The sequence below is a fragment of the Equus przewalskii genome, chromosome 17, assembly GCF_037783145.1.
Source record: "Equus przewalskii isolate Varuska chromosome 17, EquPr2, whole genome shotgun sequence".
NCBI classification, from domain to species: domain Eukaryota; kingdom Metazoa; phylum Chordata; class Mammalia; order Perissodactyla; family Equidae; genus Equus; species Equus przewalskii.
In genome coordinates this window covers 76,337,496-76,365,194 of record NC_091847.1, presented here as the reverse complement: position 1 = coordinate 76,365,194, position 27,699 = coordinate 76,337,496, and the positions used below count along the sequence as shown (strand labels likewise).

At 41.9% G+C, this 27,699-nt stretch overlaps 1 protein-coding gene, 1 long non-coding RNA gene and 2 other non-coding genes across 10 annotated transcripts in view; all 4 read right to left on the bottom strand.

Annotated features, from left to right (window-relative positions):
- Positions 1-9,654: 9,654 nt before the first annotated feature.
- On the bottom strand, positions 9,655-12,051 carry LOC139076680 (uncharacterized). Its single transcript, XR_011528530.1, has 3 exons — positions 11,918-12,051; positions 11,240-11,298; positions 9,655-9,842 (listed from the first exon to the last, which is right to left on the bottom strand). It is a non-coding gene; the product is annotated as an uncharacterized lncRNA (long non-coding RNA).
- Positions 12,052-17,359: 5,308 nt separating this feature from the next.
- NOP58 (NOP58 ribonucleoprotein) overlaps positions 17,360-27,699 on the bottom strand; it is a 29,629-nt gene continuing 19,289 nt past the window's right edge. For all 7 annotated transcript variants that reach the window (XM_070580756.1, XM_070580757.1, XM_070580760.1 and 4 more), the window contains 8 exons: positions 26,962-27,107; positions 25,690-25,816; positions 24,118-24,281; positions 23,130-23,264; positions 22,620-22,681; positions 20,374-20,507; positions 18,227-18,378; positions 17,360-17,651 (listed from right to left, as the gene is read on the bottom strand). In XM_070580756.1, coding sequence (XP_070436857.1) covers positions 17,601-17,651; positions 18,227-18,378; positions 20,374-20,507; positions 22,620-22,681; positions 23,130-23,264; positions 24,118-24,281; positions 25,690-25,816; positions 26,962-27,107 — 971 coding nt within the window. In that variant the 3' untranslated portion in view covers positions 17,360-17,600. The remainder of the gene's footprint in view (positions 17,652-18,226; positions 18,379-20,373; positions 20,508-22,619; positions 22,682-23,129; positions 23,265-24,117; positions 24,282-25,689; positions 25,817-26,961; positions 27,108-27,699) is intronic.
- LOC139076899 (small nucleolar RNA SNORD11) lies at positions 25,445-25,528 on the bottom strand. The gene has a single exon (XR_011528932.1). It is a non-coding gene; the product is annotated as a small nucleolar RNA SNORD11 (small nucleolar RNA).
- LOC139076900 (small nucleolar RNA SNORD11B) lies at positions 26,816-26,901 on the bottom strand. The gene has a single exon (XR_011528933.1). It is a non-coding gene; the product is annotated as a small nucleolar RNA SNORD11B (small nucleolar RNA).

Below are 27,699 nucleotides of genomic sequence, written 5' to 3'. Positions count from 1 at the left end.
TAAATCACACTGTTAGACGGTCCAGTAGCTAAAACCCCAGGAAAACAAGGACGCTCACATCAGACGGGACATTCCACGCCTGGAGATCACCTCCCAGTAGCTGAGAGCAAAGACCAGACTTCTGTTTGGGTGAGGTTAATTCTTCACAGTTCAGGCCCACTCCCATTTGTGCAGGAGAAAGTTTCTCAAAGGAGTAGGACATCTCAGTTTGGGAAATACCCCCTAAGGTACACTCCATTGTGTGTTAGATAAGCAAATAACTCCAGCTGTTGTAATAAATAAACCCAAAAGGCCAGTAGTTTAACATAACAAGAGCTTATTTCTCGTTTACAGTCCATTGTGAGTTGGTGGAAGGACTGAGGAGAGGAAGGAAAAGAGAAAGGAAGAAGTAGGAAAGAAGAGAAAGAGGAAGGAAAGAGGGGGAGGAGAAGGAGGTAGGAAAGGTGGGGAAGGGGCCCTGCTCCACATAATCACTCATGGGCCCAGGCCTTTTCTGCCTTGTGGCTCCATCCTTTTTTTCTCCTTAAAGTCCTCTCCCCTTCAGCAGGAGAACCGATGGCAGAGAGTGAGGATTGTGCTTGGGAGGTCTTCAGGGACCTAGAAGTCGTGCCTGCTACTTTGCTCACACGCCGTTGGCCAGAATACAGTCACGTGGCCACACCTAACAGTCCTGAGCCTGGAAAATGGATTCCAGCTGTGGGCCAGGAAGAAGAGAAGAACGTCATTATCGGTAAGCAGCAAGTCTCTGCCACACGTAAGCAATCAAGTGACACCAACATTAGCTATGTCAGAATTCATTTTCCTTTCTTTGGAATCCCTTCAGCATTGACATATCCCCATATCATACTTTGTCATAACATTCAATTATTTATTGCCTTAGATTCATGTCTCCTGCCTCCACTTTTATATCATAAGCAGGGGTCATTCTTCAACTGCTTTGACATTTACCATAGTGCAGGCTATATAATAGCCACTATAAACAGATTTTAGAATCCTGCTGGAGCCTGCCCTGATGGCCTAGTGGTTAAAGTTCAGCGTGCTCCGCTTCAGAGGCCCAGGTTTGGTTCCAGGCACAGAGCCACACTACTTGTCTGTCAGTGGCCATGCCATGGAGGCAGCTCACATAGAAGAACTAGAAGGACTTACAACTAAAGTACACAACTACATACTGGGGCTTCGGGGAGGGACAAAAAAGAGACTGCAAATAAATAGGCAAATAAAAATAAAAATCGGGGGCCAGCCCCGTGGCTGAGTGGTTAAGTTTGTGCACTCCACTTTGGTGGCCCAGGGTTTCGCAGGTTTGGATCCTGAGGCACCGCTCATCAAGCCATGCTGAGGTGGCGTCCCACACGCCACAACTAGAAGGACCCACAACTAAAGATACACAACTATGTACCAGGGGGCTTTGGGGAGAAAAAGGAAAAATTAAAAAAAAATCTTTATAAAAAAAATCATGCTGAATGATTTCAGTAAAGATGTAGGAAGCTGGGATTTGCAAATCCTTAAAATCTGGAAACGATTAAGTTTGGTTTAGTTGCTATGGTACAAAATAGCAATTAAAATATATACAATATATACATTTTTAAAGTAGAATTTTAAATGATTTGTTTTCTTTTCAATTTCAAATACATTTTCATATCCATTCCAGTAGAATTTTTTCTCAAAATTTAACTTGTGTTCCAGCTAACTAGCATGATAAAGAATCTGAAAATATTTGTCTATTTATACAGATGTCGAATTATAATGTTGTACACCTGAAACTTATATTATATACCAATTTTACCTCAATAAAAAAACATTTTCCATCTAAATAGTGAATAAACAAACAAATTCTAGAAACTTTCACGGAGTCTCATGGCGACAGCCTCTCTGGGAGACTCTGTACCGACTAATTGAATTTAAGAGCAACATCTATGTTAGAAATGACCATGAGACAAAGGCTAGTTTCCCACAAATGGTTCTGGGAGGACAAATTCTGTGCCGAGAAAAATTTTACGACCATCTTTAAACACAAGTGACCATTTTTCCTTCGCTACCTGAGCAAAGCTAGAAGTGAAAAGTGAATTTTTCCTCACACTCCAATTAAAAATAAATGTTTCCTGATTTTGAAAAAATAAAAAGAAATATATATAAGGTTGTTTATAATAGCAAAAAGGTAGAAAGCAAGTTAAGTATTTATTAAGCGTAGGTATTGACATGGGAGACATTTTAACAATACATGTGTAAGAGATGCACATACACATCCTGGAAAGGAGAAAGTACAGAAAGGTATTAATGGTAATTGTCACGGGATAATGAGATAATGGGTGATTTCTTGTTTCTTATATGAATTTCCTAATTTTTCTACAATGAACTTAGATTACTAGTGTAAATTTTTTAACAAGTGAAAAAAAAATCAAAGTAGTTAAAGATAAACCATGAGTCATCATAATAGCAGCGCAATCTGGCTAGGAAGACACCTGTTAAAATGGAAGCTCTCCTGGACTCACTGGGGAACTGCTGAGCCCGTCGTCGTCATGTTGAGAATAAGAAGATAAGTGATCTTTCATTTGTATGTTTTAAAATTTTTATATGGACAGGAACACGTCAAAGGGATACAAGGGCCAACCTGCAAGAACTCTAGGTAGACAATGCTGGAACAATTTGAGTAACAAAATTAATAACATAGTGTTGGATTATAACTCAAAGTAAAAATGAGTGCATGTGCATCCATACAGATATAAAGGAATGAATGAAGAAAGAAAGAAACAGGGAAGAAGAAACACAGCTTCCTGGAAGGAGAATTCCACTTACTCCAGGTAAACGGTCCCTCTTCTCAGGGTGAGCTTACTCTCCACTCCTGCCACCTTCTTGAGAGTAGGAAGGGTTTGCTTCCAAAGAACAGATTACAGAGAGGGAGAAACGGTACCTTGAGAGGGGAGGATGCTGCAAACTGCACTACCCAGTGATGGAGGTCAGCTTCCCCAGGGAGGTCTTGCACCGCCATCCACCTCGACGCGATGAGAAGGGCACCTCACCTCCGAGGGACGCTGTCCAAAACCCACAACTCCAATCTAACCGAGAGGAAGCCACCAGACAATCCTAATTTGAGGGAGATTTTACAAATGTCTGACCAGTATGCCTCAAAACTGTCAAGGTCTTCAAAAAACAAGGAAAATTTGAGAAACGGTGACAGCGGAGAGGAGCCTCAAGAGACAAGATGATTACACGGGAAGTGGTGTCCTGGCTGGACTCTGCAATGGAAAAAGGACTTCAGGGGAAAAGCAGCGAAACCCAAATAAAGTGTAGAGTTTAGTTAATAGCAACGGACCAGTGTTGGTTCTGTGGTTGTGACAAACGTGCCATAGTAGCACCAGATGTTAACAGTGGAGGACACTCCATGAGGGGTCTATGGGCGCTCTGCACTTTGCAACTTTTCTGTAAATCAAAAATCATTCCAAAATTAAAATTTTCGTCAAACTTATAGAAAGTGAGAGAAAAAGTAATTCCTTGGAAGGAGCTGTAGGTTATATAAAACACTTTCAAATAAATTGTTCCCCCTCGAAACTAAGTGGTCCTCCCAAGAGACAGAGAGGCCCTGGGACAGCGAGATGCCTTGGGAAAGGGTCCCTTAATTTTGTAATCTGTGTCAGGGCAGAACGTGTCAGCGTTTCGTCTGAGAACTCCAGGCTAAGCGTCTAGGAGGAAATTTTTAGAACATTCTCATAAGCAGCACAAGGACCTGCCTGTCCTTGCCTGCGGCTTTATTCATCTGTCCTTGTTTTCTGGAGAAGCTGTGGGTCTGACACCTAAAGGGACATTTTCCCACTGATTTCTCACGCTAGCCTGAGGCCTCCGAGAAGCAGGGGGTGCGCCTTCCAGTGGAGCTCTGACCTGGGGGGTTGGGGGGTGTGGTCAGCCGGTGTGTGTGTGTGAGCAGGCGGATGTGTGCGTGCACGTGTGTGTGTGATTATGCAGACCGAGCTTTCCACATTGTCCCTTCCTCCGCTTGGCAGCACAAGCACAAAGTTCTGAAGATAAAAGGCTTCCATTAATACCAAGCCAATGGAAATGAGAGATTGCTTGACTACAGTTCAGTCATAACCACAATTTCTCTCCTTCTTTCTTTTTAAACATGTTTATGAAACGAAGTCGGATTTTGACTCTCCTGGGCTATTTTCCAGTTTCTATACTGGAGGAGCGCAGCAAGAATCAAATGCAGTTTTAATGATTTCCAAGGATGAGCAGAAGCAAATGCCTTAATGGCTGGCAGCTCCTTTTCCAGCTTCCAAGGAAAGGAGGGAAATAGGGAACAAGGGAAACCGTCTTTCCCCCTCTGCCACACCGTCGTTCCGTACTTCATAGACACCGCCTTTCTCCGCCATCACTTGCTGCGCCAGGGACCCCCCTCACTTTCACACGCGGCCTCGGCACGGTCACTGCTCCACTTCCTGCACTAATGTGCTCTCTGGCCACAACCTCCTTCCTTGTTGGCTTATTTATTTACTCAAAAACAATTAGTTGAGCACGTCCCCTTCTACCGAACGAGGTGCAGGAGACAGGGTGATGCACAAGATGAACTAGATCCTGCTCTCTGGCACTGACCGTCTACTGGAGGAGGCGGACAGGGACTCTCAAGAAAGACCTGAGATCCTGGAAAGTGCTGGGTGGGGGATGAGAGACATGGTGGAAAGGCGTGGGAAAGGCTCCTCAGAGGAGGTAATATGGGTACCACAGCCTGAAGGAGGAATCAGCCCCTGAGTTGGAGGAGGAGTGTTTCAGACAGAGAACCAGAAGTTCTAAGACCCTGGGGCAGGAGTGAGCGGAACGTGCCTGGGGATCTGCGTGGCTGGAAGGCTGTGGTCCAAGAACAGAAGGAAAGGAGATAAGGCGAGGGAGATAAGCAGGGGCCACATCTCGGGGACCTTGAAGGTCCTGAGAAGGGGTTTTCAGTTTCAGTCACGGGAAGCCATTCAAGAGTTACAAGCGGGACGAGCGCGATCGATCGAGCCCTTTTCTTTGGAGGAGCTAACTTTTTCCATACACCCTTTACTCAAATTCACCAGTTGATTGTATTTTACCCTCATCTGTTTTATCATTCTCTCTCTTCCATTCTGTAAGACCTTTCCTATCTTGTAAAATAAAAATATCAACAACAAAAACACCTCTCCTGGACTGCATTTTCCCTTCCCGCTGCTGACCTCACTTCCTTCACCTCTGGCAGCTTCTCCACCTCCTTCCCACAGGCTGCCCTCCCTCTACCCGGGTTGCCTGCTTTCTGGTACCCCTGCCCCCTCCACTTGGCCAACATCTGTTTCTTCGGGTCTCAGCTTACAAGTTACTTCCTCAGGGAGACATTGTCTGACCTCTCAGTTGGAGAGACTCTTTGCTCTGTCTTCCTCCAGTCCCCTTTCCCGTCACATCATTCCTCACACCTTGTTGTAAGTTGCCCACTGACCATCTGCTTTCTCCCCTAGGCGCCGGGAAAACAGAGGCTCTCGTTTTCTTTCTCTCTCTCTCTTTTTTTTTAAACAGAAACTTTTATTTCTTTTCTTTTCCTTTTTTTTTTTTTGAGGAAGATTAGCCCTGAGCTAACGTCTGCTGCCAATCCTCCTCTTTTTGCTGAGGAAGACTGGCCCTGAGCTCACATCTGTGCCCATCTTCCTCTGCTTTCTATGTGGGACGCCTGCCACAGCATGGCTTGCCAAGCGGTGTGGTATCCGCACCCAGGATCTGAACCGGCGAATCCCGGGCCGCCAAACAGAACATGTGCACTTAACCAGTGCTCTACCGGGCCGGCCCGAGGCTGTCATTTTCTTGTTCACCACTACATCCTGGCGTCTGACACAGTGCCTGAAACATAATTAGTGCTCAATAAGTAGTTGCTGAATGAATGTATAACTGATCGTCAGGCATTTTGGTAACTTGCAAAGGCAATATGTTGTTGAAGGGAGTGCCATATGTGATGAGAGTATTTTTTGGGATCCCAAATGGTCTGTTAACTCTGCATATGGATCATTAGTTAGGAGATGAGCAGCAGGTGAAGAACTTGCACTGACAGCAGTGGACACAGGAGCTGGGGTCACTGGCAGACTGCTGGCCTCATTCCCGGGGTCGCTAACTCCCCACCCAGTCTCTCCAGCTGCTCGCGCTGGCTCGTTCTGCTGTGGACGTCTCTGTCTGTTTCGGGCCTTAGCCCAAGCGCAGAAGCTTTGGGAAAACAGTTCAACATGAGGAATTTCACTCTCTTTGGGGTGGGGTTTGCCCCCAGTCCCTAGCTTTCACAAGACCATGGAGGGTTGCCCTCCTGGGCAAGCTCCTCTTGTCTCTGACCCTGGTCCTCACTGTGGAATCTCGGGCATGGACAGCAGGGGCCAAATGCCTTAAGAGTTAGGACTCTGAAGTCAGACAGCCTGGGATCCAAACCCAGCCCTGTACTTTCTAGCTATGTGGCCTTAGACAAATTACTGAACGCGGTCTCTAAGCCTCCCTTTCCTCTTGATACACCTGTCTCATTCAGAGTGGTGCCAGGAGTCAGAGAGATCATGAGGACCAAGCTCTTAGCACTACGCCTGCTGCACCGAAGTGCTGAGTAAGTGCTCCTCGTTACAGCAGAGTGAGTGTGCCTGTCATCCAGGAATGCCTCCTCTTTCTACAGTTTCTCCGACTGTCAGGAGAAGGCGCCAGTGTTATTGAGATTAATTACCCACTTCCAAATAGTCCTTAGATTCTGAATTACCGGTTTACTCAGAGTCAGCCACCTCCATCACCCACGCATTTGGGGGTTAGGCTGCACCCCTTCAACTCCCAAGTGCAGACGCCTGACTTCACAGGGAAGCCATCTCTGGCTCTGCACCAGCTTTTACTGATTTCCCTGACAATGACAACTTCCAGATGTCCAGCAGGTAGCAGACTATTAGCTGCAGAGACACTGCTCACTCTGGACTGGGGAGCCTAGTGGTTAGTTATGCAAATGTAAAGACTCTGTTTAGAAAGAAATATGTCTTATACTTGCTTAAGAATCAGACTGAGATTTTGGAAAGAACGGGTCAGAGTGTGAGTGTTCTGACTTCTGGAAGAGAAGAGGGAACGAGGAGAGGTGCAGATCCACGGGATGGTGGTGAGGGAGATGCAGGGTCGGGAGCTCCGAGGTTTTGAAATGGGCTGTGGGTGTCAGTAAAGCAGGTTTAAAGAAGATGACGAAATGTTTTTGGCACATGGTGAATTTGAGTTGCCCATGAGACATCCAAATGGCAATACTGAGTATATAAAATTCATACATATGTATGTTGGTAGACACATACTGGAAGGACACACACCAGAGTTTTAACAGTTATTACCTCTGAGTGGTAGGATCGTGGGCGCTATGAATTCTCTGTGAAGCACATGTACTATCCGTGTGGGAAGGAGGCCCAGGAGATGCTGCTCGCGGCACCTCGCCAAAATTGCTTGCTCTCACCTCCTCCCACTTTGTTTCTTGTCCACTCATTTCCATTCTGACCCCAGAACTTTTTTCCCATGTGGGGACTCTCTTCGTCCTCAGACCCGACTCCAACTATGGTCTCCTTGGCCTTACCAATTGTTTCTCTCTTCTAGCCCAGTTTGGAGTCTCCTTCTGGCTGTGGTGCTGCTGGGCCACCCTGCATGACAATAGGGAAAAGGTGCTGGGTACACAGCCAGGTGCACCCCACTGTGACGTATGACTTCACTCTGTGGAATCCTGCAGGACGTTAAGATCGCAAATGCAAAGTAAAGGATTGGCAAGATGTAACAGACTTATGAAGTAGATGAAAGCAAAGACTCATTTCAGACTGACTTGCTGATTATTTTTTGAGGCCCTTAAAATGAGCTAGAAAAATTATTCTCCACCTCCACAAAGGGAAGACCCAAAGAAAACGGGCTGAAGTTGCAAAAAGGGGATTCTGGTTAGATCAGTGACTTTTAAACTTTTGGTTATGGAATCCTTTCTTTAAATAAAACAAAACCTGGGAGCCCATTACATAAAACAGAAAAAAGGAAGCCGGAGTGGGACTGCCTCGCCCACCCAGCTCTTTCTACCCTGAGGACCTGCCAAAGCAGCTGAAAAGCAGTGGTTTAGATCAGGGTCCAGCAGACTGTAGCAGCTGCCTGTTTTTGTACGGACCATGAGCTAAGGACGGTTTTTCCATTTTTAAATAACTGGGGAATAAAGAATTGTTTTATGTGACATGCAAAAATCAGATGAAATTCAAATTTCAGTGTCCATGTTTTTACTGGGGGCCGGCCTGGTGGCATAGTGGTTAAGTTCTCACACTATGCTTCAGCAGTCCAGGGTTCACGGGTTTGGATCCTGGGTGCAGACCTAGACACCGCTCATCAAGCCATGCTGTGGCAGCATCCCACTTACAAAATAGAGGAAGATTGGCACAGACATTAGCTCAGGGACAATCTTCCTCACCAAAAGAAAACAAACAAACAAACAAAAATTTTCTTGGCACACGGCCATGCTCATTTGTTGGACCCAGGTCCTGTCTGTGGCTGGTTTTGCACAGGCTGGCAGAGTTAAGTAGTTGCAATAGAGAGCATATGGTCTGTGAAGCCTAAAACATTTACTGGTCTTTTGCAGAGAAAGTTTGCCAAACTCTGGTTTAGACGAAAGAAAAGGTTTTATGATACTGTTTTTAACACTGGGATATGTGTTCAATGGCGTCTATATGATTTTTCCTTTTGGAAGGCATTAAAGTGAGGCTAGGCTGTGGTTTAAAAGAGGTCCTGTCTGTGTGGACGAGAAATGACTGGTCTCAACCTCCTGGGTTCCCTGAAAGGCTGTCCCTTCAGCCCTGGGAGGCTGTGGTTCTATGCTTGGGCTCCAGCCAGTCGCCTTCACATGGCTGAAGGGAAAAGGAGGCAGTTACCTGGCACTATGCCACAACATCCTCCCTCCCATCCAGTTTGGAGCCTGGAATTCCTGGCAGTTAAAAAAAGGATTTCCTTCTGAAAAACACAATTGCAGTAATGCTCTGGCGAGCCAGTCACTAGATTTCACAGGGTGGGAAAACATCTGTGATTTGGGAAAAGGAAAGAGAACCCAAGCCTAAGAATTGACGAGAGATGGAGGAAAGCTCTTAGGAAGACCAGGAGAAAGAGAAAAGCACGCCCAGAGCAGGCAGAGAATGAACAGCAGAATCTTAATATCTGTGTGTGCGTTCTCTCAAATTATTACAAGATCATTTCCAATCAAATCAGACCATTTGCACTGACTTATACTTACCACAAGCCTTTGGTTTCCAATCTGGCATTTCACCAACATCACGTTTCTCTGATATATTAAACAGGTGGAAGCTGGAGTTAGAATTCTGTCATAATCCTGCTCTGATTCTCGTTCTGCTATAAAATGGGGATGAGACCTCAATACCTTCAAAACCGTGGGGTGATTTCCTAGCCTGAAGTGTGAAGACTAGTCAGGGACTGACGGGGGGGCCTGTGAGGGGGACTGAGGACTCCCAAGGAGCGTGTCCATTTACAGTTTCCACTTCCCACTGTGTTCTTTCCCAGAAAAGGCCTGGTGATCACGCTGGTGAAACCACAAGGCTAACAAAATCATGCACTCCTCATGATCTCTGCGGGGAAAAACGACACCAACAAACACAACGCAAAACGCAGCGTCAGAGCTTCAGATAAAACATACCGTGGTGGTTGTGACTATAGCTTCATTTATTTTACATTAAAAAAAATAATAATACATGTGAAAAATAACCAAGGCACGTGATTTTTAGAAAATGAAACAATGCAGAAAGGAATGAAAAGCAAAAACCTTCCTCCCCATTCTCTGACCCCTAAATCTCCAGCCCCTCTCTCCAGCGATGTCAACTGTTGGCAGTTTCCTGCATGCGGGTCCAGGGGGGAAGAAAATGAGATACATATCCTTTCAAAAACTTTGCACACATGCTTTCACACTGTCCTGCAGGTTGCTTTTCCCACTAAATACTGTATCTAGGAGATCTTTCTGTATTTTAATGGCTGCGGTCTTCGGACATACAATTATTCACAAGCCCCTGTGTATGGGATATCGTGGTTGTTTTTTTGTTTTACTATTGTGAACAATGAACAATCCTTGTGTCTACACCTTAGGGACTTTTGCGACTATATTCGTACATTAGACTAGTAGTATCATTGTTTGATTGGCATTTTTACTTTTAATAGCTATTTTCGAAACGCCCTCAAAAAGCTTCTGCCAGTTTATACTCTGCCTACGATGTATGTCTGTTTTCCTACAATCCAGCCAACGCTGGGTATTATTATTATTTAATTTGGGTAATTTGAATGGGTAGAACTCTCCTTGTGTTTATTGATCATTTGTACACTCTTTTTCTAGGACTCCCTCTTATTTGTATTATGTCTTTTTCTTATTAATTTAACCTCTTTACATATTAAAGAACTCATCTCCTTGTCATATTTTGACTATTTTACACTATTTTTGCTATACAAGTTTTTATGTGGTCAATTTTATCAATTTTTTCTGAGTCGCATATACTTTATTTTTTGCTTTTTCTTCCCAAATCCCCCCAGTACATAGTTGTGTATTTTCAGTTGTGGGTCCTCTGGTTGTGCTATGTGGGACGCCACCTCAGCATGGCCTGATGAGCGGTGCCATGTCCATGCCCAGGATCTGAACCGGGGAAACCCTGGGCTACTGAAGTGGAGCACTTTTTTTTTTCCTGCATATACTTTAGAAAGAACAGCTCACTCCATAATTATAAATTTCTCTCGGTCTCTCTTTTAAGGCATAAATGGCTTAATTCTTTATCTATTAAAGAGGTTTTGTTCTTTCAACCTTGTTTAGTTTGATTTTAGGTTTTTTCTTTGCTATGTCAGTTCTGACAGTCAAAAAACAAATGACAGGGGGTGGCCTGGTGGTGTAGTGGTCAAAGTTTGCGCACTCTGCCTGGGTGGCCCAGGGTTTGCAGGTCTGGATCCTGGGCGTGGACCTAGCACTGCTCATTCAGCCATGCTGTGATGGCATCCCACACAAAACAGAGGCAGACTGGCACAGATGTTAGCTCAGGGACAGTTTCTCACCAAAAACAAAAACAAATGATAAAGAAAAAATATTTTTTGCATGACAAGATATATTTGATTTGACAATGAATTCAACTTTTTAAAACTATGTGGGCCAACATTTTGTGGAACAAATTAAATATTTTGGCACCCAAACCTGAACCAAAGGCAGACTGTACGATCTCTGATCCAGGAGTTTAGCAATCCTAATTTCCCTTCTCACCTTTGAAAATGTGGCTGTTACCAAGACTTCCTCTAGGATGGTGTCCAAGGTTACACCAGCTGCTGAAACAAATCAAAATATCTATTAGGTTGAATCATATGAAATTATCACTTTTATGGGTCAAAAATAGTACAAATATTGTCAATTTCATATGATTCAAGCTAATATAACAGCCCAAACGTAACAAAAACTTATTTCTTCCTCTATAAAGTCCAAAAAGGATGTTCCTGATCAGTGGGTAGCTGTGCTCCAAGCCACTGGTGAGTCAGGGCCCCAGGGTCCTGTCACCTTGTAGCTTCTCTATCTTGAGGCCCGGCTTCCAAGGTTACGGTGTTTGTATGGAGCCAGCAGCTGGGGGGGTGTGTGTGTGCGTGTGTGTGTTAGGGCACCGAGGAGTGCAGTGGTGGACTTTTACGGACCAGGCCTCCAAGTGATGTACATTACTGCCGCTACTGTTCCATTGGCTGGAACTGCTCCACGGCCACAGCTAACTGCAAGAAAGGCTGGGGAATAGTCCAGCTGCGTGCCCAGAAATGAGGGAAAGTGGGTCTGGCAAATGGCTGGCTGGCGGCTACTGCAGAAGGTTCCCTCACCTCTCCACTGACTTCTGCCCTGGAATCCATCACTCTTTGCTCATCCTGTTTTTAAGTAGAACAGACTTTCAGTAATACTACTTACATTTGCTCAGTTTACAGGGAATTTTTGCATAAATTATGTCATCTGAGTTCCCAAGAGCCTTATAAGATAAACAGAGTTACTGTTTCCATTTTATAGATGAAGAAACTGAGGCTCAGACAGGTTGACTTGTCCAAGGACATGAACCAGTAGGTGGTGAAACCAGCTCACAGTAACAACAGCAGGAATACTTCATATGCCGCTTTTTGGCTGATGCAGCGCTTCCACGTCTGTTATTTTCTCTGACCACGAGTGCAGGGCTCTCGCCATTCTGACAGTTGGCCTGTGGCCTCTCCATCATGCCCAGCTGGTTATTAGCATGTTGCTGGCCCAGCAGATTACGAGATATAAATAGATGCATTTGTGGTCTGAGCAAGTCTTTTCCTGGAGTCAGGCACATTTATCCCTGCTAGAAACCAAGGCCTTCTCTGCTTCTTGGCTCAGGTTAGGAAGGCGGGAGGTTTGGTGGCCCCAAGAACCACATGACAGCTTCCCTATGCTTCTATGGCCTAGAGTGGCTCTCCAGGTGAGGATCAAATTACCCAAGCTCAAAGGAGGCTGGACAAGAGTTTTAGGGTGGGGATGTGGGGTACAACAGGATGCAGCTGTACTTACAACTCTGTTAATCTGCCAATGGGCATTTCTCTGCTACTGTTTCTTGTTTTCTTCACTGTGTGGTATCTTGTGGTTAACAGAGCAAGGGAGAGAGATTTCTCCCCCATAAACTCAAATTCCACTTTGCACTTTTGTCTTCGTCATTTCCGTACTGCTTATCTCCTATGGGGATCCCCGCTTGGTGCTTCCCCGCATTCCCCCTTCCTCAAGCAAGAAAGGACTCGGAGAACAGGACCTCCTGCATCAGGAGCTGAGCTTTGAGCCCCACCTCGTGAACTCCCTGAGGGCTGCAGCTGCGGCAGCTTCTGCTTCCTCGAGTTCTCCTGGCCCAGAGTGGGGTCCCCAAATGCTGGTTGACCAAGAATGCTGTCGAGCTTTAACTTAGTTTTCAGAGATAAAGAACTCAGAGTTAAAAATAGCATGTTATTACTTTAAAAAATAAGACTTAAATAAGATCTTTTCAAGCACATAGAGAAAATAATAGGATGAATATCCATATACCCACCACATGTTTCCACAAGGTTCCAATTATCTTTATTATGCTATTAAGAAATGTTCCAGGAGCTGGCCTAGTGGTTAAATTCACACACTCCACTCTGGCAGCCCCGGGGTTTGCAGGTTCAGATCCCAGGCATGGACCTACACACTGTTCATCAAGCCAAGCTGAGGCAGCATCCCATATACTAAGTAGAGGAGGATTGGCACAGATGTTAGCTTAGGGCCACTCTTCCTCACCAAAAAAAAAAAAAGTTTCAACATAGAGTAGCTTGCACTTTTCAGAATACAGTACTGGCATTAGAGGCATTCTGAATGATTTGAATGGCACTGACAAGATTCCTTGACCTCTCTGTGCATCAGTTTCCTCTTGGGTAAAGTCAGCATAGTAGTGTTTGTTAGAAAGGGTAGTTAGACTGAAAGTCAATAGTACCTGACACATAAGTGCTCAGTAAATGTTAATTATCATTTTAGGATTACTACTTTGTATTTTCCAATGATAGTAGACCATAATTAAGAACCACAGAAGCAGCACAGGGCTGTGCTTACAATTATGCGAGTTCTTTGCACAAACCTGACATGGGGGCAGGCATTGCCTAGTCATTAATTTATAGTTCACAAGTTTCTGGCACCTGGTGGTATAGTGTGTTGAAGGAGGAGTATCTTTCCATTCACAAATTAGTAGCACAAGGCTGGGTGGGAGTGTGTGAACTTGAATGATTTCAGTTCTGTACTGATAAGCTGGAATAATCCTGTACATCTTGACTGTAGAATTTTAAGAAGTAGAAAGTGGAAATTATCCAGTTTAAAACCACTTAATTCACATTAATATTTCTAAAAAGTTAATGACTATGTGCAACACTGTTAGCAAGTTAGGGGCTGGGGTAAATGCTAATAAAATGACAATTATGAGACAGTTCCCGAAATAGGAGTTTCCTCTCAACACTGGTTGGAGTAGATAACTACAATATTTTGGAGGCAAATTGGCACTATCTATTTACCCTTACATCACTTTGACACAGTAATTCTACCTCTTAAAATTTATCCTAAGGAAACACAAGTACGTGAAGATAAATTATATGCACAAAGACATTCCTTGCAGCTTTGTTGGTAATAAAACAGCAACAAAAAAACAAAAACTGGAAGCAGTCTAAAGACAAACATTAAATAACAGTAGACACCTGGCTAGGAAAAACGGTGAGGGCTGTGCGAACATTGATCCAACCCATCCTTCAAGTTTACAGCCAACCCAAGTTAAGACGGAGAAAGCTCAGCCACGGGCAGTCTGGGACTGGTCTAGAAACCTATCTGTTTCTTTCTTTCAAAGATGTTTTCGTGTACTTTTTGCTATATGTTGTATGTTGGTTCAAATTTGGTGTTTTGTTTTCACAAACTTAATAAAACAACGACTAAGTTTTTTTTACTTTTATACTAAATATACACAGAACACTTGCAGAATCAGCAATTAAAACCCTTCCTTCAAAAGCAAATGCTCAAGGACAGGAAACAATGGTTTCTGGTACCTATTCAAAGCTCGCCTTACCAGTGTGGGAGGAGCACTGAGCAGATTAATGCCCAGCCTTAGGGGCCTCCTCAAATTATCTACAGCAAAACAGCACAGCTGCTGCCTGCCGCTGGTGTTAAGGTCTTCACTTTAACAAGATGCACAGGCCTGACTTCTTGGCCATCCAATCAGGTTCTAGTTTGGAGTACCAAAGGACAGCAAATCAACAGAAGGGAATCCTCCTAGTGCAGTGGTCAAGGCAAAAGCATGGTCAGCGGGGAACTTGTCAGAATGCATATACTTGGGCCCTATGTGCTAGGTGGACCAAATCAGAAACTTACCTTTTAAAAAGTTCTCCAGGTGAGAGCAAATCCCACAAGTTTTGAGAACCACTGTTCTGATCACTTCTAATTTCTCCTTAAACCAAACGCAGTATCAATACTATCAAATACTTCAGAAGAATTACCATTTGACACTTGCTACAAGAAATGGTTTTCAACAAAAAACTACTGGAAATAGTCTACAAAGTTGTACTTGAAAATGGTCAATGAGTGTTGACTTCTGGCAATATAGCCTACAGTTAACGGCCACAGGACTAAGTATACAGAAATGAGCTCAGAGTCCAACACCTGGGTCTGTCACTTAGGGCTTAGATTTAATGGTCATCTTAAAGCATTCCTAAAGAAGGAAAAAACAAAAGTGGCAGTCTTAATTTTATGTTCATCTGAGTAACACAAAAACCTAGTTAATTCCTCCACGGGTCATTCCCTCATCACTAAACAAACATTAAGGCCCTAAGAGATGCCAGGAGCCCTGCTAGCGATGGGTAAGCACAGACAGGGAAGGTGTACCACTGGGGAGTGGAGACGCTCAGGGAACGCAGGAAATAACGGCTTTTAAAACACTCCCTTACAAACATTCTCCCACTTAATTCTCAGAGGAATCCAGCTTCAGAGAAGGCTCTGAGTTTAAGGAATTTGCCAGAGTATTTACTACCCTAAAGTACCACCTGAGGGTTTGCTAAATATTCAGAACCCTGGGCACCAACCCAGACCTGCTAAGGCCCGCAGTCTGTCAAGATCCCCGGTGATTCTGATGCCCTAAGTTTGAGACATTCAACTCTAGTGCATGTTATTCTAAGTGGTACAAACGAACCAGGATGACCAGAGTCAAGTTTCAAAAGACGGCCTTAGCAAAGTGACAAAAGGATTGAAAGGAACTCTTCATGGAGAGCTGCAGTGTTGTGAGGTTGGAGCTCTGGAGCGAGCACAGCTCAGCCAAGGCCTTGATAAGCATACTGAGGCCCCAGAAGACAGTGCAGATATATAGAAGCAGTTCAAACCAGAAAACATAAATTTACATTTTTGAAGGGAAGGGGGTGGAGTGCAAGGGAGAATCAGTTTCTAAACAGGGAATATTTTATGTTGCCCAGTCACAGAAATTTTCCAAACCTGCTAATCAAAATTAGGTAAATAATATTCACCTGAGTCCCACACTGCAGACTAAGTTCCCACGGCTCTTCACTAGAAGTGCTCTATTTTACGACAAAGGAAGCAGCAGAATGTACCTTTTGGTTTGTGTTTTAAAACAGTTAAGCCTTTAGCGCCTAAGAAAGCTGACAGCTCTGTGATTCAACTAGGTTTCCTTGACCACTCAAAATGACTAGGAGTAGAAGTTGATTAATTAGTATCCTCAGTCCATCCTGTTTCAGATAGAAAGCTTTTTTGACTACACAGTCCTTGGCAGGTCTATGGGCCACTTTCATCAAGATTTTAAAAATAAAAATCTGTTGTGTCCCAAATCAAGAATGTGTCCGGGTACTATGTGGTGATGCAGAACGACATTCCCCAGGGAGGAAATAAGCAGCTTACTACCAAACTTTATCTAGGAATGGCCACGTGTACTTCATGCAGCATTTGCTTCGGTCAAAATATCTAGATCTGAAATGTATTTCTCTCTCTGAAAATCTGCATCATCTCATTTCCTGCAAACCACTCCTGGGAGAGGGGAAGCACACCATTCTCTCTGATTTATGAGTGATGAACTGGAGTTAAGAGGGGCTGCTGGCTTACCCTTGCTTACATGAGCAGCAGAGGTGGAACTCAAAGCTGTAGTCCTTCTGGCCCCTCCGCCTGCTGGATGCATTTCTTGAACTGGGCTTCAGCAGATGCCTGTGGCACACACAGGAATGCAAGACGTAACAGTCTTCCGAAACTGGTGCTGTCATGACGACACAGCTGTCAGCCAGGCTGCGGTTCACATACTGGACACTATTTCTTAGAAACAAAGATTCCTCTTTGGTGTTTGATGTCCTGGTTTACACCTTACTCCTACCGACGTTTTTTCTCATCTTGTTTTCCTTTTATCCCTCATTCTTCACTATAAAATTATCTGGTATTACCTTTTTAAAAAAAGTCACTTTAGAAACAAATCAAGGTTTACGTGAACAATTATTCTGTTGTACCTTTCAGAATTGCGAACAAGTAAAGTTAGGGACACAATTTTTTTCTTTCTGAAGAGATACTGGAAAGCTTTGTTCATCTAATTTTAAAATTTTGAACACAAAACACAGCTTTATTTAAATAAATACGGAGGCAGAAAGAAGAAAAGGAGAGAAATGAAAGACAGCCCAAAAAGGTAAGAGAAACATATTTGAGTGAGGTTCTTAAATTGGTCAATCTAACCACTGCCTTCCAAAAGGCTAAGTTTCAAATGAATGATGCACAACTCTCACCTTTCAGCTATAATTATCGAAACAATGATCATCAAATGCTAAATAAAATACAGAAAGGGCCAAAGATTATCTAAAATGTAGAAATCACAGAACTGCCTTAAAATACAAAGAAAATATTTTTATTTGTATAACAAGGACTCTAAGAAATGATGACATAATAAAGTTAACAGAGCTGCTGTCAAGACACAAATAGGCTTGAAAAGCTATAGCCGATTAATCACTGTGTGTCACCCAACCTCCCCTGGATTATTTCAGAAACCATGTCTGGTACATGCCTGACTGAATCTTAAGCACAATGTATCCAGGTTCAATCCAGACTCAATGATGGTTCCCTTTGATTAGTCTTCAATATCTTTCTTTTTTTTCTTTTTCTTCTTTTTCTCTGGACTCTGCAAATAACCAACAAGAATGCTTTTGAAAGAGCTGTAAATACATAGGTGAGTAATAATAACTTTTCTTTATAAAAAGCAAAGTAGACCTACTTTTCTTGAAAACAAATTTGGGGAAAGATTAAAATATAAAAACCACCTCTATGAAAGCGATCTGTAGCAAATCATATGCTCTCCTTTCCTCAAAGCAAGTCTATTTTATAGTAAGATTCTACGTTTGGGAAATGGACCTTAAAATATAACAATGTCCTTTTACTTTTACCTCACCATCAATGAAAACTTTTTTTTTCCCCTGAGGAAGGCTCGCCCTAACCTAACACCCACTGCCAAGCTTCCTCTTTTTCTATCTGAGCTGCTGCCACAGCATGGCCAGACAGAGGAGCAGTACAGGTCTGCAGCCAGGAACCAAACCTGAGCTGCTGAAGCACAGTGCACCGAACTTAACCACTACGCCACTGGGGCTGGCCCAATGAAAACCATTTTTTCACTGCCTGCTTGTTTCTGATAAAGGGAGTAGAATGAAATACGGAGAGCCTGCCCACGCCAATAAAGTAATGGTGAGTAAGAGCACATACAGCAACTGCCGTGCTGGTGCACGGTTCTTCCTCAGAAAGCGCTTCTTCCTTCACGTGTTTCTTTTTGTCCTTTTTCTTCTTCTTCTTCACAGATGTCTCCTGTTCTTCCACCACGAGCACTCCTTCTTCATCCTCTTCCTCCTCTTCTTCCACTGAGGAGGGTAAGTGTAAAGACACAACAATTAACATTCTATCAGACTTTACACCCCCAAAATCCTTTTGAGTCTTAGTTTTCCCCCGCCAATCTGGTCAACGATCCAGTGTTTATTATATCATTAACTGGAAAGATCCTTCAAACACCCACCTAGTCCATCACCACTAACTTGATAAATGATTTAACGCTCAGAGAGAAGTAAACTTCTCACGATCATGTAGCTATGTGTAGGAATTAGGATTAAAACAAATCCTCCGATCTGCAAACCCACTGTTTCTGGCAGTCAGTCAGTTACACTGGAAACAATTAAAGCCATGCCCTGGAGTGAGGAGGCCTGGGCTCACTCAACCCGCGATGCCTCTGCACTAAGTCATTCAAGCTCTGCAAACTCAACTTCCTCATCTATGGGATTCAGCAATGTCTCTCTCACTGGATTCTTACTAGGACTTAAGATAACACATACAAAATACTTAGCACGATGCCTGGCATGTTAGAACAAAGACTCAATAACGGGACATTTCTTTCATTAGAAATTTGTTCACTGAATACTTATTCAGCACCTACAATATGCCAGGCCCTATTCCAGACAACTGGAGATCCAGAAAGGGATGGAATGGACAAAAATCCCTGTCCTTATGAATCTTTTATTTTGTAGGAGAGTGGAGAGACAAAAGTAAATAAATAAATGAATGAGCAATACACTACACGATATTTTATGCAGTAATCAGTACTAAGGATAAAAATACAGCAGGAAGAGAAACACTGAGGAGGGCGACACATGGACATGTTAGACAACAGAGTCAGACAAACATCTAAAAGAGACAAAGGAGTAAACGACGACATATTTTGAGGGAAAATATTCCAGGTAGAGAGAAGAGCAAATGCTAAGGTTACTCTGGGAGAGAAGGGGGAGGTGGCAGGTTCCAGGAAGAGCAAGGAGGCCAGTGTGGCTGCAGCAGAATCAGATCAGAGAGCTGACGAGGGTGCCACTGTGGCTGCTACATTAAGAACGGCAGTGGTGGATACAAGTGGTTAGATTCTGGATATCCTTTCAAAGTAGAATTAACAGGACTTGCTGCCAGAGTGATCCGGGTTATAAGAGAAGAGTTAAGGTTAAAGGCCAAAGCAACTAGAATTGCCATTTATAAAATGGAGAAAATTGTGGAGTTAACAGATTGGGAGTGGCAAGGATTCAAGAATGTTAAGTTTGAAAAGTATGCATATACAAGTGAAGATACAAATCTGGAGTTTGGTGTTTCAAATGCTAGTAATGGGTTTAGGGATTTCCTTGCTGTGTAATAAGGAAATAGAAACAGGAGTTAAATAACTGGTTTATATTTTCTTCATCCAGGGCAAGAGTCCACATTTGCTGACAGCACACTTCGGACAACTAAGCTATTTAGAAACCAAAAATTAAATACATCACTGCTTTAACGCCTGACTCTCTTGCTAGAGTAGCTGGCTGGTGCTCTAACAGAGGCACAGCTAATAAATGGGGGTACTTGCTTGTCAACTTTGCGAGACAGCCCAGGCCGCTAGAGAGCACCTACTGAATACGATTACTATGACGGCAGGCTGCTCAGTCCACCCATACAAGAGAAACACAGAAAACCACTGATGACACCAATTCTATGCTGAACTATACAAGAAAAATATTTCAGTAACCAATTTAGAAACCATATACCCTTTTCCTTCTATTTTAACCTGATTCTCAAAATAGTTCACAGTAGAAATGGAAGTTTTGGTATACTTAGCATAACATGTAATTCTACATATTCAAAGAAACGCTTCGCACATTTCTCCATGGAGTCTGATGAATCTACCGACATCCTAACTATTCCCAGAGAATATGACGGCTTATTAGAACACGGCCAGCCTTCCACATGGGTGGCTTCACAATCAAGTTCAACAGCACGTACCTTCCCAAGACTTACCGAGTCTGTACTTCTTAAGGAATAGGAGTATAAATGACATTTTAGAAAGTCAAACTAACCTTTAACTTTAACCTTAGCTTTTTTGGCCTTCTTTTCAATAATTTCGTCCTCTTTATCCACTTGTTCTATCTTGCGTTTTTTAGAACAGGTTGGCAGTGTGGAGTCACCAGAAGGATCATAAGTCTTCACTTCACTGAAAGAGCCAAATAATTTTAGAAAATCTCTACAAATATCTGTAAGTGAAATAATTCTAAAGAGATGTAAAGGAAATGCCATTAGATAATACCTACACAAGCACACAATATGCTCGCTCATGTTACTGGCTTTGGGGTAGTTTATGAAAACTAATAGTTTCCAAAAGATAAGTGGTAGCTAAATGAATTCTGGTTTAGTAATCAATGAATATTTTTCTGTACCACAGTCACTACACTCAGCACAGGGAAAAAAGGGAGAAAATTTCTTATACCAAATGATTATACTAGAAAGTAAAATGAAACCAGTTCAAGTTTTAGAACACTGGGTAATTCAAAGAAAACAAAACAGAAGGCCTAAATCAAGTTAAACAGAGAAGACTTCACCCTAAGACCCCAAGAGGCTGAGCAGCAAGAGGACACGTGACCAAAGGGCTGCCTGGAACCCACCATTGGCTTTTGTTCTAACACGGCAGAAAGAACAAATGGAATGGAAGTATTGGGTGCCAAAAATGTGAACTAAATCTCATAATTAGTGCTTTAAGTGCATGTGTTTAAAATCATCAGCATCATGGCACAGGAATACTAAAAACCTGTTCAAAACAAGCTAAGGAATATTCTATTTCTTAAGCTAACCTGTAGACTCATGGCCATTTAACTTTTATAGGTTAACTTTTGTGAGTTATAATTTAAAAAACAAAGATCCACATTTGTCAACTAAAGACCACAAATTAGACATTAAAATTATAGAATATATGGTCATTGTAGAAAACTCGGAAAATTCACAACATACAAAGAAAGTGTTAACACCCACAACTGAATACCTTTGTTTTTTTCCAGAATAAAGAAAAACAACTTTTCTGAATGTGTACATTTAAAAAATATATATTTATGAGATGTTACCATATATTGCTCTTCCTACCCACTTATAGCATAAGATTTTACTATTAAAATTCTTAACGGGCCTGGCCCAGTGGCGCAGTGGTTAAGTGTGCACATTCCGCTTTTGCGGCCCGGGGTTCACCGGTTTGGATCCTGGGTGTGGACATGGCACCACTTGGCAAGCCATGCTGTGGTAGGCATTCCACATATAAAGTAGAGGAAGATGGTCACAGATGTTAGCTCAGGGCCAGTCTTCCTCAGCAAAAATAGGAAGATTGGCAGCAGATGTTAGCTCAGGGCTAATCTTCCTCAAAAAACAAACAAACAAACAACCAAAAAAAAACCTTAACGGATTACAAGAGTCCTCAAAGTAGAATTTATGGGTTAACAACAAGCAATATATATATATATATATATATATATATATATCTATTTTAAAAGATTTTATTTTTTTCCTTTTTCTCCCCAAAGCCCCCCAGTACATAGTTGTATATTCTTCGTTGTGGGTCCTTCCAGTTGTGGCATGTGGGACGCTGCCTCAGCGTGGTTTGATGAGCAGTGCCATGTCCACGCCCAGGATCTGAACCAACGAAACACCCAGCCGCCTGCGGCAGAGCACACGAACTTAACCACTCGGCAACAGGGCCAGCCCCAACAAGCAGTACTTTTAAGGCTCTTGATACATACTGTCAAACTCCTTCCCAGAAAAGTTGTACCACATTCTCACAGCCTCACCAATATTGAGCATTACCTCAAATAATAACCAAACACCTCTCCCCACACATAACTTTCTTTTCTTAATTTCATGGTGAGGTCTGAAAGGTTTCCATGCTTCTCAGCCATTTTTAGACTTCAGTCTTTTGACTCTTTTTTAAAAAATACGTTTCATTGTGGATTAACTCTGAATGGACCTTCTTTTTGATAAATGGTATACTATACAGGAGCTATGAATGACAAATATTCAAATATCAATATCTGAAAATGATTAAGTTAACTATCAGGAAAGAAAAAACCTGCCAAAAGAAGTATACTATGTATACTTATTACAACAATGTGAGAATATACACATATGATTAAAAACCAGAATGTGACTACAAAGAATTGTAAATTGGAAAGAAAAAAATTAGGGGATATTGAGGTGCTTAAGTTTATAATAAAACAACTGCTGTCAACAGTCAACCTTATTTAAATAAGCAGAGACTGTTCATCCACCCTCCCCTAAATGTACTTACCTTTTATGTTCATATTTTTCTGCTTTTGCTAATGCCTTTCCTGTTCCACTTATTTTCCTTATCTAAGGAAAGAAAAAATTATCAATAATTTTCTAAGGCATAATCTCTTTATAACATATCCTCTAGTATATCAATTCTTTTTTTTTTTTTCAAGATTTTCTTCTTTTAAAAAAATTTCTTCTTCTCCTCAAAGCCCCCAGTACATAGTTGTATATTTTGGTTGTGGATCCTTCTAGTCGTGGCATGTGGGATGCCACCTCAGCACGGCCTGATGAGCAGTGCTAGGTCTGCGTCCAGGATCCGAAGTGGCGAAACCCTGGGCTGCCCCCTATCAATTCCTGATAAATTATAAGGCAAACTGTTAATAGCCAGCACAAAAAGAATTTATTAGACAACTAAAATGTATCAAAATAGAACTGTTTGGAGGTGGAATTAATAAGTACATAAACTAGTCAGTTTATTAACTTTTGACAGCTAACACTTCTGCAAAAGGCAGGATGTGGTTCTTACCCCTCTATCTTCCAGGGTCCTCAACCTGGCCTCTAATTTGGCTCTGTTCTCAACTCCCATCGCAGAACTGGAATCTTCACCAAAAGCATCATACCTGATAGCCAAAACGGTTTTGGCAGCCAGCATTCGAGAAATCTAACAGAGAATCCGAAGTTAGAGGCATCCAAACTATATTCCAAGTTGACATGTAAAAATCTTGTTAATTAATTCACAAGAAAACTACAAAAAATCATCAACTCTACCACTCATGCTAGGATTTTTTAAAATCAGGAATTACCGAAGTTTCATGAATCATACAACTGGAGCTTCCTATCCTGTATTGGAATCTTTGCTATGATCTAATGGCTAACTGGTTACACACGACCACCATCATTTTGGTGAGTTAAGAGATATTCTAGTAGCTCATGTCTCAAACAATCTCAAATTGTTCTTTTAATGTCTTTAGTTTCTACTCAGTAACATTAGTTCTACACAAGGTCATCCAACAAAAGTGTAGCCCTTTTTCAAGCTAATTAAGATTTTATTTTACTGAACCCTTTATTTCTCCTATTGCTGCTTTGAATTTTATAAAATTTCAGTTTCTGTTAAAGTACGTATCCTACGAAAAAGCTCAAAAGAACTTAATCTGTTTGAGCCTGTTCCCTCACCTGTAGGGTTATTACAAGAATTCCCTGAAGCCCCATCAAGTGTTCAGCACAGTGCATGTGCTATTATTTTTATAACACACACATGTTGATGTGCAACTTACCCCACCCCTCACCAACAAGTGGATTCTAGAAAAATACAGAGGGAAAGAAAATGGCTTTAACAGGACCAATAACACTTTAACTTTTCTTTCAGTGTACAAAAGTGCTTTTTATTTAAAGAATTCACCATTCTCTATTTAATGAGAAAGAGGAAAAGATTTATTGCATACTATGGAGTAGGAGGAATATGGGTGGCTCGGAGAAAAAAGAAAAACGCCCACCTCAGGAAAACTGTAACTCACCTTCCCTTTGTGTTTGGGACTTGTCTGGCCTACAAGTGAAGCATGATAAATGAGCCCATATTTAGGAGTGTCTCGTCTAGACTTGAGGGCTCTGAAGAGTGCCTTTTCTGCTCCAAGAATCTGAACTGTAGATGCTGCATGCTTGGCCAAATTCAAAAGAGAACCTTCAAAAGAAAAGAAGTAGTTTCAACAGGAACGCACTTCCAAGTATTTGAACGTCCAACGTGGTAAACACAAGACCTATGCAGGCTCAGCATTAGAGCCGCGACACAGGGTTCCACAGTCCAGGACGCCCTACAAGTCCTGACGCCTCCGCATTTGAGCTCCGTCTCTCAGCACCGCAGGCAGAGAGGTCTGCGATCAACGTCAACGACAAACTGAAGGTTAAGCTGATTAGTTCAATTTTACTTAGTCACCCAGGAAGGTATTATCCTTCTGCATTCCACTAGAATACCATGGGAGAAATACAAACATATGTATTCATACACCCTCCAATCTTGCCCCTATTTTTCTGAGATTCTGGACTTCAAATATTCTACTTTAGCTATGAAAAAACATACAAATAAAAGGAAAATTACTGGGATATCTTGGTTCTAGAACTGTGTGATAAATTTCTCACGTTTTATTTACTGCTGTTGTTTAAGATGCGAACGAGGAGATATGCTTACAATAATCAGATACCAGAAGGCGCTGCTTTGCTAGATGCGCTGTGCAGATTTTCTGTCAGAAGACACCCCCAACATTAACACAGTCACTCAACCACCAGACACGTTTAAAACCAACACACACTTCTGTTAATCCTTGCACTTCTTATTGTTGCGAGTTTAACTAAACCTATGAAATTTTGGATGTGGACAACAAAATCAGCCCAGACTATCCCGACCTTGTAGCTGAGGGTATCTGAATGCCACTTATTTGTCTGATCAACAATACAGCTAATGGAGCTATGAACACTTCGATAGATGATAACAATGCCTCCAATAAAACAACGATCTAGTACTTCACTGCATTTGCAAGTATTCAATTACACAGCATTTTTGGTAGTATACTGTCTTTATAATATCACCATACATACATTAAGTTTGATTATCACTTATTCAAAATATTTTTGGATGTCAAATATATATATATTTTTCAAACATATTAAAATAGCACTTCCAATAGTGACAGATCCTTGATCAAGGGTTTATATAATCTGTTGTGATTTCTTAAAACTATTCAAGTTTTAATCTGATGAGTTTTTAATATAAAATATTAACTGACTTCATCCTCCTGCATTCATCTGATTATTCTAATTAACCGTTATAACCTGAAAATGGACCGCCAAGTGTCTCAGAAGAGGTAGTGACTAAAGATGCCTTCATTATCCAAAAGGAAATCGGGCATATAAACAGAAATCATCATTGAACACTTGGTCCTTAGTCCTCACCCACACACCTTCTACCTCTATTTATTACTATTATTTAAAATTTCTTTAATAGCTGTAGTTTAAAGATTAAAATAAAAAAATGCTAACTAGAAAACAACTCAACTTTAAATAGCCACGTTTACAAGTTAAACTAAAATCATCACCTGCATGAGCAATAAGCCGTGCTCCAACTAGCTCCCCAACCATCACTGTAACATTGGGTGCAATGGCCATCATTCGATTTTGTAGATATTCATAGAGCTGGGTTCTATACTCTGAGATTTCAATCACCTAGTATAAGAAACAAAATGAATAGGTCATAAATGACTCAAGAGTAAACAGTCTAAAATTCACATGTCTAAAACATGCAGTCCTAAATGATCACACAGCAGCTGTGCAAACCTGGGAAAATTAGCCACTCCAGACCTCAGCTTCCTATAAAGGAGCTGTGTTGAACATTTTATTAGATACTGTAGGTAAACAATCTAATACACTGCCTAAAAATGTCAGTCAATGTTACCGTTATTTTAAAAAATCCCAAGGGCTAGACATTTGTGTCATCCTGATTCTTGTATAGCTATCCCCAAATGAGGGAAAAAAGTTCACTACAGGCTATAAACACAAAAGTTAGAATGAGTTGGGCCCAGCCACATGGCTGAGTGGTTAAGTTTGCGCACCCTGCTTCAGTGGCCCGGGGTTTCGCCAGTTCAGATCCTGGGCACGGCCAAGGCACTGCTCATCAGGCCATGTTGAGGCGGGGTCCCACATGCCACAACTAGAATATACAACTAGGTACTAGGGGGATTTGGGGGGAAAAAAGCAAAAAAGATTGGTAGCAGTTGTTAGCTCACATGCCAATCTTAAAAAAATAAACAGTGGCCAGCCTGGTGGCGCAGGGGTTAAGTGTGTACGCTCTGCTTCTTGGTGGCCCAGGGTTCGCAGGTTCAGATCCCGGGTGCGGACATGGCACTGATTGGGACACCATGCTGTGGTAGGCGTCCCACATATCAAGTAGAGGAAGATGGGCACGGATGTCAGCTCAGGGTCAGGCTTCCTCAGCAAAAAGAGGACTGGCAGTAGTTAGCTCAGGGCTAATCTTCCTCAAATAAATAAATAAATAAATAATAAAAATAAACAAACAACTCGAGCTATACTTCTCTGCTTTCTTAATGGATTTATAATTCATTATTCAGACAACGCTATATTGTCTGAATACAAATAATACAATACAAATAAATTAGACAGGACTCAACTTCATTTTAGTATATACTTCCCACACTACGTAAATCAAGATGGCATCAGATGAGGTAGTGACTGAACACCTTCATGTTTGTTTATCAGGTGAACAATAAGTTGAAAAATCATCACTGCCATCAGAAAGTCACTGTTACAGAGCTGGTACCATCACAACTAGTTTCTCTATGTGGATAGTCTACCTGAGTGCAGAGATGCAGAATGTTGCAAATATCTTCTTCTGAAACCTCTGTCCCCATTGATATCTCTGCAGCCGCTTTCACTTCTGCTTCCACTTCTTCCGGCAGTAATTCAGAAAGTTTGGCCGTGGCATAATTCTTCCTATCGCCTATGGAATGTTTGCAGAGGATGAGGGAGAATCACTCTTCAATAAATTAATAAAATCCACCAAACAGTCAAAAGAAAAAGTAGAGATAAGCCAATGAAAAGGGTGCCTAAACAAAACAAAAAGCAAACAAGTTTGACCTAGTAATAATTTTCCTTATGTCAAGGCTTGATTTTAGAGATTAAAATCTCTCCCCACCACCTCCCTCCAAAAATACAAATTATAGATTTAGAATAAAAACAATATACTCCATGAAATAGGGCTAATATTGTGATAGACAATTGATAGCTAAGGTTATATTCTTGGACTGGTAATACGGTAATATAATATGAGCCAGGTAACTCATATTTACCAACACTCTTCAGGTTCTAAATAATATATCTGTACTATTAGTATAGGAGATAATACTAACAGTATAGACAGCAATACCACTTTTAGAATTGATTATTATTAATATATTTCAGGATATCCCCCCAGGTTTACAGTTGCCCCATTAATGGCACATTCACTATGAGAAACATTCACCATAAGAAACATCCACCATAAGAAGTCATTTTAAGAAACACCAAATTAGAAAACCATTTCTCTGTTGTAT